The following is a 13,555-nucleotide window of genomic DNA, read 5'->3' as shown; positions in this document are numbered from 1 at the left end:
CAGAATTTTTGTGAATTTTTTCACAACTTCTTTAAAAGCAAAATTTTTTCAGTATGAAAATTTCGGCCAAATTTCAACCATTTTGGAAATAAAACGAGACATTTTCTTATAGACTTTAACCTACAGAGGTTAGTTTCGCCTTCATTTCTTGGGTGACTTCTACCAATTTTCCAAAGTTTCCCATCGGAATATTGTAATTTTCTAGTTTTTTGAAAAATTGATTTCCAAACCGAATATTTCTAAAATCTTGCCCCAGGACCATAAAGATCTTTGGAATCCGCAGATTGAAATCTACATCCCAGAATTTTTTAGGAATTCTTTGACAGCTTTTTGGAAAGCAAAATTTTTCGATATGAAAATTTCGGCCAAATTTCGACCATTTTGGAAACTTAACCAGACATTTTCTTATAGATTTCGGCCTACAAAAGTTAATTTCGCTCTCATTTCTTCGATGATTTCCACCATTTTTCCAGAATCACCCATTGAAATTTTGCAATTTTCTGGATTTTTGAAAAAATTGATTTCCAAACCGAATATTTCTAAAATCTTGCCCAACAACCATAAAGACCTTAATATTTGTAATCGACAGATCGAAATCTATATCCCAGAATTTTTGGGAATTCTTTGACAACTTTTTCTAAGGTAAAATTTTTGGCCATGAAAATTCTGGTCAATTTTTGGCCATTTTGGACCTAAAGGAAGACATTTTCTATTGGATTTCAGCCTACAGAGGTTAGTTTAATATTTCTAAAATGTTGCTCCCGGGGGCATAGACACGAAATTTTTTTTAATCAGGAGGTCAAAATCTCTATCCCAGAATTTTTTGCGATTTTTTTGACAACTTTCTTAAAAGCAAAATTTTTTCAGTATGAAAATTTCGGCCAAATTTTAACCATTTTGGAAATATAACGAGACATTTTCTTATAGATTTTAACCTACAGAAGTTAGTTTCGCCCGCATTTCTTGGGTGACTTCTACCATTTCTTCAGAATTTCCCATCGGAATATTGGAATTTCCTGTTTTTTTCAAAAATTGATTTCCAAACCGAATATTGCTAAAATTTTGCACCGGTACCATAAAGACGTTTTAAATCTTTAAAATCAGCAGATTAAAATCCACATCCCAAATTTTTTTAGGAATTTTTTGACAGCTTTTTGGAAAGCAAAATTTTTCGATATGAAAATTTCGGCCAAATTTCGATCATTTTGGAAACTTAACCAGACATTTTCTTATAGATTTCGGCCTACAAAAGTTAGTTTCGCTCTCATTTCTTCGATGATTTCCACGATTTTTCCAGAATCGCCCATTGAAATTTTGCAATTTTCTGGATTTTTGAAAAAATTGATTTCCAAACCGAATATTTCTAAAATCTTGCCAGCAACCATAAAGATCTTAAATATTTGTAATCGACAGATCGAAATCTATATCTCAGAATTTTTGGGAATTCTTTGACAACTTTTTCTAAGGTAAAATTTTTGGCCATGAAAATTCTGGTCAATTTTTGGCCATTTTGGACTTAAAGGAAGACATTTTCTATTAGATTTCAGCCTACAGAAGTTAGTTTAATATTTCTAAAATGTTGCTCAGGGGGCATAGACACGAATTTTTTTTTAATCAAGAGGTGAAAATCTCTATCCCAGAATTTTTTGCAACTTTTTTAAAAGCAAAATTTTTTCAGTATGAAAATTTCGCCAAATTTCAACCATTTTGGAAATATAACGAGACATTTTCTTATAGATTTTAACCTACAGAGGTTAGTTTCTCCCTCATTTCTTGGGTGACTTCTACCAATTTTCCAAAATTTCCCATCGGAATATTGTAATTTTCTAGTTTTTTGAAAAATTCATTTCCAAACCGAATATTTCTAAAATCTTGCCCCAGGACCATAAAGATCTTTGGAATCCGCAGATGGAAATCTACATCCCAGAATTTTTTAGGAATTTTTTGACAGCTTTTTGGAAAGCAAAATTTTTCGATATGAAAATTTCGGCCAAATTTTGATCATTTTGGAAACTTAACCAGACATTTTCTTATAGATTTCGCCCTACAAAAGTTAATTTCGTTCTCATTTCTTCGATGATTTCCACCATTTTTCCAGAATCGCCCATTGAAATTTTGTAATTTTCTGGATTTTTGGAAAAATTGATTTCCAAACCGAATATTTCTAAAATCTTGCCCAGCAACCATAAAGACCTTAAATATTTGTAATCGACAGATCGAAATCTATATCCCAAAATATTTGGGAATTCTTTGGCAACTTTTTCAAAGGTAAAATTTTTGGCCTTGAAAATTCTGGTCACTTTTTGACCATTTTGGACATAAGGAAGACATTTTCTTTTAGATTTCAGCCTACAGAAGTTAATTTAATATTTCTAAAATGTTGCTCCGGGGCCATAAATACGCAAAATTTTTTAATCAGGAGGTCAAAATCTCTATTCCAGAATTTTTTGACAACGTCTTCAAAAACAAATTTTTTTCAGTATAAAAATTTCAGACAACTTTCAACCATTTTGGTAATATAACGAGATATTTTCTTATAGATTTTAGCCTACAGAAGTTAGTTCCGCCCTCATTTCTTTCATGATTTCTAACATTTTCCTAGAATCGCCCATTGAAATTTTGCAATTTTCTGGATTTTTGAAAAAAAGTTATTTCCAAACCGAATATTTCTAAAATCTTACCCAGCAACCAAGAAGACCTTAAATATTTGTAATCGACAGATCCAAATCTATATCCCAGAATTTCTGGGAATTCTTTAGCAACTTTTTCAAAAGTAAAATTTTTGGCAATGAAAATGCTGGCCGATTTTTGACCATTTTGGGAACTTAACGACATACATTTTCTTATAGATTTCGGCCGACAGAAGTTAGTTTCGGACCCAATTCTTTGATTTTCCAGAATCGCAAACTAAAATATTTCAATTTTTTGGATTTTTGAAAAAAATTGATTTTGAGACCAAATATTTCTAGCATATTGTCCTGAGACCATAAACACACAAAATTTTTGGAATCAACACGTCGAAATCAATATTGCAGAATCTTTTGGAAATTTTTTGACAAATTTTTCAAAAACAAAATTTGAAACAAATTTTTGAAATTTAACCAAAAACATGTTCTTATTGATTTCGACCTGTAGAAGTTAGTGTCGGTGTCATCTGTTCGATAGTGTCTACTATTTTTCCAGAAACACCCACTGAAGTATTTCATTTTTTTTTATTTTAGAAAATTTGGAAAATCTATACATATTCCAAAGTCTTTTGTGAATTTTTTGTCAATTTTTTCAAAAGCAAAATTTTTCAGTATGAAAATTTTGGCCAATTTTCGACCATTTTGGAAACTTAACGACAGACATTTTCTTGGAGATCTCGACCTATAGAAATTAGTTTCGCCCTCATTTCTTGGATGACTTCTACCATTTTTCCTTGAAACGTTGTAATTTTCTGGATTTTTGAAAAAAATTATTTTCGATCCGAACATTTCCAAAATCTTCTCCGGGTACCACAAACACGCTAAATTTTTGGAACCAGGAGAAATCAATATCCCAGAATTTTTTGATAATTTTTTGTCTACCTTTTCAAAAGCAAAATTATTCAACATATAAAAATTTCGGCCAATTTTCGACCATTTTCGAAATTAAACCGTAGACATTTGCTTGCAGATTTGAACATGCAAAAGTTAATTTCGGCCTCATTTCTCCTGTCATTTTTCCAGAATAGCCCACTGAAATACTGCAATTTTTGGATTTTTAAAAAATTAATTTTCAAATAGAATCGCTATATTTTGAAATCAGCACGACTTTTATTAATCATAGGTTAAAAATTTAAAACTCATCTGTATACTAAAGTCGGTGAAAAACTCTTACTGAACTATCTAATTTTTACAAATTTAATTTTGTTCCAGGAAATTAACTAATGACACTTTAATAACACAGATGAGAATTTTTTAACAGCAATGTCCATTTTTTTGTGAAGTGTAATTATTTTAAAGGTCTTTAATGTCTTTAGAAAGATACTTTCACATGTGCACTTATCATTAAAAAAAAAAAAAACTTGAGGTTATATTATTAATGGAGAGATATATTTAATTATCTTGACGTTAGAACCGTAAGTGTGTTAGCTGGTAATTGTTTTAATGACGCGACGTTTTTTTTAATACTGTTATGATTAATATTTTTTACAAGTAGATTTATATATACGTGTATAGTCCGTAAGGACGTCAGTTTGTCCGTATTTCTGTCTGTCAGCTGTCTCCCTGTTGAATTATTTTTTAAAACAAGAATGGAAAATAGTAATAAAATAATTTTACATCAGCGACAAATAAAATTTAGTGATGCATCTGTATTGATTTGAAATGAAGCGTAATGTTTATGGTTTGTTGAAGTTTAATTTACAATGGTCAGATAATTATTTATTTCAAATTAATTAATTATTTATGTTACATTGAAAACTGCTACATATGAATTTTAAACATAGCATATTTAATTATTATAATTATGCAAAAAATGACGGCTGCATCAAATAAATAAAGTTTCTAGCATTATTTGTTACATTTTGTGAATTATGACAAACGTCTGACAGACATATGAAAACGGAGGACCTACTTTTGCGTGTTTTGCGAGCTACGCAACTTCAAGAATACATGAAATGACATATTTGAGTTGAAATGTATGTTCTAAAATATGACATTAAGAGAAAAAAAATTAAATGAGATTTTATAACGGATATTTTCCCGTGATTTAGGCTTCGTTGATTAAACTAATTTTTACTGGGTTTTAGCTGACGGGTGTGATAATAAAAAATTACTTAATTAACGCACACGCGTGGCTCTGTTTGAATCATTTATTATTTTTGACAATTCCAGAGGCTCTAAAACGTTTCTATAAATTATTATAAATTATTCGGTGCGTCTCCGTAGTAGTCTTCACTTCTCCTTTCCGTTGTAATAAAAAACATGTTACACGTCAATTTAAAAACTTTATTAATTTCTTTTGCCACGTCACTCTATTAAATTTATTTTTTTCCTGTGAAGTAATTTCGCCGCGTCATATTTGACCGATGCGATGACCAAAAAATTACTTAGTTAAATTGATATGACGAATCTGGTTTGATAGATGAACGTTCAGTGAATGTAACTAATCTTCTAGAGCCATCGATTACGGCGCCATTGGTGCTATCATGGGGCATGAAATAACACACGGATTTGATGACCAAGGTTAATTACCTCAATGTTTTTTCCCTTATAACTGAATTATTTTAGGGCGCAGATACGACGAAAATGGGAATCTAAAACAATGGTGGTCAACCGCAACGCTCACCCACTACCATGAGAAAGTCCGATGCATCATCGACCAGTACAGCAATTACACCATGCCTGACCTGGGGGCGGCGTTCCGAGTAAGCGTTCGAACCGAAATTTCGGGCTGACAGTAAGCGAAATTTGGTCCTTAGGTGCAAGGATACAACACACAGGGAGAAAATATAGCTGATAACGGCGGCCTTCGCGCAGCTTTTGAAGGATACAAACGACGCGAAGCAGTTACAAATTCCATGCATCGACGGCTACCAGGACTTCCAGATGTTACGCCCGATCAATTGTTTTTCCTTGGCTTTGCACAGGTTTGACAATTTAATAATACTTTTCGTCTAAGCGGGGTTTTCCCGAGGGAACTCCCGAATAAACCTAATCTGAAAATCTTGTCACGGCTTGCTATATTTTCGTAAAATGCGATTGTGATTCAAAATGTAATTTCGACAAAATCTAGTTTGGCTGTTTTATATTAAAAAAATTCACATGTCATCGACGAGTAAGCGTACACCTGAGCGTCGTTACAATTAATTTCGAACCACCCCATTTATACGGCGTGACGTCATTGCCGATGCGTAGGGGAGATCGGCCTCAACGATCCTTCTGGGTCCAATGACGCCCTATAATTTCGGTAATACGGAGAGAGGCATTCGCGAACGTCAGCGAATGTCATTTACGCAAACCGGACGACCATCATATCTAAAATATTTACTCATTCGCTTTTTCCGTATAATATATACTAAAGTATACGCAAAAACTTCAGTAATATAAATTACATAGATCTGATGAGCTTAGGAAACGTTTAAATAAGTTTAAGAAGCAATCAAAAATTAGCGTCAGTCGAAGACCTCCCTTGTGCTTATTTTTTTTTCAATTTTTTTAAATCTGGCGTCAAAGTTAAATGTAATGCAGATTTTTTCGTCATAATTCATAAAAAAATACTTGTTCAAGTCATGTTAGGTCAAGTCAAGTCGGGTTAAAGCACGTCAACAATAATCCAATGACTTGTTTTCAAAATTATAGATTTTTTGGAGTTTTAGTCATAATTTATAAGAAACATTTTTATTCAGGTACTAATGTTAACAATTATCCGATTATCTGCTTCCAAAATTGGAGATTTTTTGGAAATTTTTCGAAAATTTTGAAAGGTGGCCCGATAGTCAAATGGCATCTGGCATCCAGTCACGAATCACGTATGTTCAATATTCGAGATTTTTGGTTTTTTTTTTCGAAATTTTTTAAACGTGGCTCTACAGTAAAGTGGAAAGTGAGTTGTTTTTGGTCATAATTTCAGGTAATGATGTTAACAATAACCAAATCACATATCACTTGTTTTCGAAATTTGAAATTTTTTATTTATTTTTTTTTAATTTTTGAAACTTGGCACCACAATTAAATGGGACGTGGTCTTTTAATTCATCATTCATAAAAAAAAAACACTTGTTCAGCCAATTATCTTAACAATAATCCAACCACTTCTTTTAAAAATTGGAGATTTTTTGAAATTTTTGAAACGTAGCACCACGTTAAATGGAATGTTAGTTTTTTTAGTCATAATTAATACAAAAATACTTGTTCAGGTCAGGTCAGGTCGAGTCAGGTCAACAATAATCCAATCAAAACTATAGATTTTTTGCATTTTTTTTTTAATTTTAGAACATGGCGCCACAATTAAAGAAAAAGTGGATTTTTAGTCATAATTCATAAAAAACATTTTTGTTCAGGTAATAATGTTAACAATAATCTGATCACCTGTTTCCAAAATTGGATTTTTTAGAAATTTTTCGAAAATTTTGAAATGTGGCACCATAGTTAAATGACATCTGGATTGTTTTGGTCATCACTAATAAAAGAAAATGCTTGATCGTGTAATAATGTTAACAATAGTCTAGTCACAAATCACGTGTGTTCAATATTTGAGATTTTTGGATTTTTTTTCAAAATTTTTTAAACGTGGCTCTACACTTAAATGGAACCTTAGCTGTTTTTGGTCATAATTTCATGATTTAATGATCTTAACAATAACCAAATCACGTATTTTGTTTTCGAAATTTGAAATTTTGTTTTTTAATTTTTGAAACTTGGCACCACAGCTAAATGGGACGTGGTTTTCAATTCATAATTCATAAAAAAAAACACTTGTTCAGGCAATTATCTTAATAATCCAAACACTTCTTTTCAAAACTGGAGATTTTTCGAAATTTTTGAAACGTGGCTCTACAGTTAAACGAAATGCAGGTTGATTTTAGTTATAATTAATAAAAAAGTGATGATGGTAACAATAGTCAGATCAATTGTGTTCAAAATATGAGATTTTTGGATTTTTTTCAAATTTTTTAAACGTATACACCACGTTAAATGAAATGTGGGTTTTTTAGTTATAATTCATACAAAAATACTTGTTCAAGTCTGGTCATGCTAGGTGAGGTCAGGTCAGGTCAGGTCGAGTCAGGTCAACAACAATCCAATAACTTGATTTCAAAACTATAGGTTTTTTTGTTTTTTTTTTTTTTTGTAATTTTGGAACGTGGCGCCACAGTTAAAGAAAGCGTGGATTTTTAGTCATAATTCATAAAAAACATATTTGTTTAGGTAATAATGTTAACAATAATCCGATCACCTGTTTCCAAAATTGGAGATTTTTTGGAAGTTTTTCGAAAATTTTGTAAAGTGACTCCACAGTTAAATGGCACCTGGATTGTTTTTGGTCGTCACTAATAAAAGAAAATGCTTGATCGTGTAATAATGTTAACAATAGTCTAGTCACAAATCACGTGTGTTCAATATTTGAGATTTTTGGATTTTTTTTTTCAAAATTTTTTAAACGTGACTACAGTTAAATGGAACCTTAGTTGTTTTTGGTCATAATTTCATGATTTAATGATCTTAACAATAACCAAATCACGTATCACTTGTTTTCGAAATTTAATATTTTTTTTTTTTAATTTTTGAAACTTGGCACCACAGCTAAATGGGACGTCGTTTTTTAATTCATAATTCATAAAAAACACTTGTTCAGGCAATTATCTTAACAATAATCCAAACACTTCTTTTCAAAATTGGAGATTTTTCGAAATTTTTGAAACGTGGCTCTACAGTTAAACGAAATGCAGGTTGTTTTTAATTATAATTAATAAAAAAGTGATGATGTTAACAATAGTCAGATCAATTGTGTTCAAAATATGAGATTTTTGGATTTTTTTCAAATTTTTGAAACGTATACACCACGTTAAATGGAATGTGGGTTTTTTAGTTATAATTCATACAAAGGTACTTGTTCAAGTCTGGTCATGCTAGGTGAGGTCAGGTCAGGTCAGGTCGAGTCAGGTCAACAACAATCCAATGACTTGTTTTCAAAACAATAGGTTTTTTTGGTTTTTTTTTATAATTTTGGAACGTGGCGCCACAGTTAAAGAGAACGTGGATTTTTAGTCATAATTCATAAAAAACATATTTGTTCAGGTAATAATATTAACAATAATCCGATCACCTGTTTCCAAAATTGGAGATTTTTTGGAAATTTTTCGAAAATTTTGTAAAGTGACTCCACAGTTAAATGGCACCTGGATTGTTTTTGGTCGTCACTAATAAAAGAAAATGCTTGATCGTGTAATAATGTTAACAATAGTCTATTCACAAATCACGTGTGTTCAATATTTGAGATTTTTGGATTTTTTTTTTCAAAATTTTTTAAACGTGACTTCAGTTAAATGGAACCTTAGTTGTTTTTGGTCATAATTTCATGATTTAATGATCTTAACAATAACCAAATCACGTATTTTGTTTTCGAAATTTGAAATTTTTTTTTTTTTGAAATTTTTGAAACTTAGCACCACAGCTAAATGGGACGTGGTTTTTTAATTCATAATTCATAAAAAATACTTGTTCAGGCAATTATCTTAACAATAATCCAAACACTTCTTTTCAAAACTGGAGATTTTTCGAAATTTTTGAAACGTAGCTCTACAGTTAAACGAAATGCAGGTTGTTTTTAGTTATAATTAATAAAAAAGCGATGATGTTAACAATAGTCAGATCAATTGTGTTCAAAATATGAGATTTTTGGATTTTTTCAAATTTTTGAAACGTATACACCACGTTAAATGGAATGTGGGTTTTTTAGTTATAATTCATATAAAGATACTTGTTCAAGTCTGGTGATGCTAGGTGAGGTCAGGTCAGGTCAGGTCGAGTCAGATCAACAACAATCCAATGACTTGATTTCAAAACTATAGATTTTTTTGTTTTTTTTTGTAATTTTGGAACGTGGCGCCACAGTTAAAGAAAGCGTGGATTTTTAGTCATAATTCAAAAAAAACATATTTGTTCAGGTAATAATGTTAACAATAATCCGATCACCCGTTTCCAAAATTGGAGATTTTTTGGAAATTTTTAAAAAATTTTGTAAAGTGACTCCACAGTTAAATGGCACCTGGATTGTTTTTGGTCGTCACTAATAAAAGAAAATGCTTGATCGTGTAATAATGTTAACAATAGTCTAGTCGCAAATCACGTGTGTTCAATATTCGAGATTTTTGGATTTTTTTTTCAAAATTTTTTAAACGTGGCTCTACAGTTAAATGGAATCTTAGTTGTTTCTGGTCATAATTTCAGGTAATGATGTTAACAATAACAAAATCACGTATCACTTGTTTTCAAAATTTGAATTTTTTTTTTTTGAAATTTTTGAAATTTGGCACCACAATTAAATGGGACGTGGTTTTTAATTCATCATTCATAAAAAAACACTTCTTTGTGGTTCTACAGTTAAACGAAACGTAGGTTGTTTTTAGTCATAATTAATAAAAAAGTACTTGTTCACGTAATGATATTAAATGGTCAGATCTATTGTGTTCAAAATATGAGATTTTTGGGTTTTTTTCAATTTTTGAAACGTAGCACCACGTTAAATGGAATGTTAGTTTTTTTAGTCATAATTAATACAAAAATACTTGTTCAGGTCAGGTCAGGTCGAGGTGGATTTTTTTTTCGAAATTTTGAAATGTGGCGCCACAGTTAAAGAGAACGTGGATTTTTAGTCATAATTCATAAAAAATATTTTTGTTCGGGTAATAATGTTAATAATAATTCGATCACGTGCTTCCAAAATTGGAGATTTTTTGGAAATTTTTCGAAAATTTTGAAATGTGGCCCCATAGTTAAATGGCATCTGGATTGTTTTTAGTCATCACTAATAAAAGAAAATACTTGATCGTGTCATAATGTTAACTATAATCCAGTCACGAATCACGTATGTTCAATATTCGAGATTTTAGGATTTTTTTTTCGAAATTTTTTAAAGGTAGCTCTACAGTTAAATAGAACCGAAGTTGTTTTTGGTCATAATTTCAGGTAATGATGTTAACAATTACAGTAAATGGAACGTGGGTTGTTTTTGGTCATTATTTCAGATAATGATGTTAACAATAACCAAATCACATATCACTTATTTTTGAAACTTGGGACTTTTCTTTTAAATTTTGAAACTTGGCACCACATTTAAAAAAACACTTGTTCAGGCAATTATCTTAACACTAATCCAAACACTTCTTTTCAAAATTGTAGATTTTTCGAAATTTGTGAAACGTGGCTCTACAATTAAATGAAACTAAGTACAATACAAAAGTACTTGTTCACGTAATGATGTTAACAATACTCAGGTCACTTGTGTCCAAAATTTGAGATATTTTGGACTTTTTTTCAAATTTTTTAAACGTAGCACCACGTTACTGGAACATGGGTTTTTTAGTCATAATTCATACAAAAATACTTGTTCAGGTTAGGTCGAGTCAGGTCAACAATAATCCAATGACTTGTTTTCAAAATTATAGATTTTTGGATTTCTTTTCGAAATTTTGGAACGTGGCACCACAGTTAAGTAGCACATGGGTTGTTTCTGGTCATAATTAATTAGAAAAATAGTTGTTCAAGTAATGATTTTAACAGTAATCCAATCACTTGTTTTCAATTTGGAGATTTTTTTGACTATTTTTTCGAAATTTTTGAAACCTGGCTCTACAGTTAAATGGGACGAGGGTTGTTTTTGGTAATAATTTTAAGTTAACAACAGTCTAATCAATTAATCACATATCACTTGTGTCCAAAATTTGAGATTTTTTTTTAATTTTTGAAACTTGGCACCACAATTAAATGGGACGTGGTTTTTCATTCATAATTCATAAAAAACACTTATCCAAGCAATTATATTATTTTTCCAATCACTTATTTTCAAAATTGGCCATTTTCTGGAATTTTTTTAGAAATTTTTGGAACGTGTCTCTACAGTTACATGGAACGTGGGTTGTTTTTGGTCATAATTAATAAAAAAGTACTTGTCCCCGTGATCATGTTAACTATAGTCAGGCCATTTGTGTTTAAAATTTGAGATTTTTTTGGATTTTTCTTTCGAATTTTTGAAACGTAGCACCAGAGTTAACTGGAACGTGGGTTTTTTGGTCATAATTCATAAAAAAATATTTTTTTCAAGTAATCATGTTAACAATAATCCAATCACTTTCTCCCAAAACTGGAGCTTTTTGGAACATTTTTCGAAATTTTTGTAAAGTGGCTCCACAGGTAAATAGCACGTGGATTGTTTTCGGTCATAATTTCAGGTAATTATGTTAACAATAGTCCAATCATATATGACTTGTTTTTGAAAATTTGAATTTTTTTTATTTTTTTGGAATTCTTGAAACTTGGCACTACAATTAAATGGAACATGTTTTTTTTGTTATAATTAATAAAAAATTGTTGTTCAAGCAATTATCTTACCAATAATTCAAGCACTTATTTTAAAATTGGACGTTTTTTGGAAATTTTTTCGAAACTTTTGAAAGGTGTCTCTAGAGTTACATGGAACATGTGTCGTTTTTGGTCATAATTTCAGGTAATGATGTTAACAATAGTCTAATCATTTATGACTTGTTTTCAAAATTTAAGATTTTTTTATTTTTTTGGAATTCTGAAAAGCTGGCGCCACAATTAAATGGAACGTGTTTTTGGGTTATGATTCATAAAAAATACTTGTCCAGGTAATTATCTTAACAATGATTCAATCAATCAATTATTTTCAAAATGGAAGATTTTTTGGAAACTTTTTCGAAATTTTTGAAACATGTCTCTGCAGTTACATGGAACGTGGGTTGTTTTTGATCATGATTAATAAAAAAGTACTTGTCCCCGTGATGATGTTACCAATAGTCAGGCCATTTGTGTTAAAAATTTGAGATTTTTTTGGATTTTTTTTCGAATTTTTGAAACGTAGCACCAGAGTAAATGGCACGCGGGTTTTTTGGTCATAATTTCAGGTAATGATGTTAACAATAGTCCAATCACATATCACTTGTTTTCAAAATTTGAATATTTTTTTTTTCGAATTTATGAAACTTAGCGCCAAAAATTAAATGTAACGTGTTTTTTAATCATAATTCACAAAAAATACTTGTCCAGGCAATTATTTTAACAAAAGGGTAATACCTTATGTTCAAAATTGGAAATTTTTTCAAATTTTTTTCAAAATTTTTTAAACGTGTCTCTACAGTTACATGGAACGTGGGTAGTTTTTAATCACAATTAATAAAAAAGTACTCGTTTAAGTAATGATGTTAATATTAGTCTGGTCACGTATCACTTGTGTTCAAAATTTGCGATTTTTGGGGTTTTTTTTCGACTTTTTAAACATGACACCACAATCAAATGAAACATGGGTTTTTTATTATAATTCATAAAAAATACTTGTTTAAGTAATAATCTTTCAATTGATGCACTTATTTTCAAAATTGAAGATTTTTTAGATTTTTTTTCGAAATTTTTGAAAGGTGACTGCAGTTAAATTGGTTATTTTTGGTTATCATTAATAAAAGAAAATGTTTCTTGAGACAACGATGTTAGCAATAATTCCGTCACATATCACATGTTTTCAAAATTGGAAATTTTTTGAAAATTTTTCTTCGAAATTTTTGATTCAGTTAAATGACAGGTGGTCATCATTAATAAAAGATCGCTTGTTCACGTAATAAACTTAACTGTACTCCAGTGTATCCAGAATTCGAAATTTTTTAAAAATTTAAATGAAACACTTAAATGAAACGTGAGTTATTTTTATGTTTTCTAAATTGAAAATTTTCAAAGATTACTTGTTCAAGTCATAAACTTAACCGTAGCCCAGTGTCCAAAATTCGAGATTAACATAATAAAAAAAATAATTTTTGTTCAGGTTTTGATATTAACAATCTTATAGTCTCATATCA

General features: G+C 30.3%; 1 protein-coding gene across 1 annotated transcript in view; it reads left to right on the top strand.

The window, feature by feature from the left end:
• LOC135141915 (neprilysin-4-like) overlaps positions 1–13,555 on the top strand; it is a 47,349-nt gene that overhangs the window by 32,609 nt on the left and 1,185 nt on the right. Inside the window, exons 14-16 of the mRNA XM_064073504.1 lie at positions 5,143–5,210; positions 5,256–5,392; positions 5,447–5,614. Of these exons, the coding sequence (XP_063929574.1) occupies positions 5,143–5,210; positions 5,256–5,392; positions 5,447–5,614 (373 nt within the window). The remainder of the gene's footprint in view (positions 1–5,142; positions 5,211–5,255; positions 5,393–5,446; positions 5,615–13,555) is intronic.

This window comes from Zophobas morio, unplaced genomic scaffold (genome assembly GCF_036711695.1).
Source record: "Zophobas morio isolate AGI-343-1 ecotype UQ-CSIRO unplaced genomic scaffold, CSIRO_AGI_Zmor_V1 ptg000044l, whole genome shotgun sequence".
NCBI classification, from domain to species: Eukaryota; Metazoa; Arthropoda; class Insecta; order Coleoptera; family Tenebrionidae; genus Zophobas; species Zophobas morio.
This window is presented reverse-complemented; position numbering and strand designations above follow the sequence as displayed.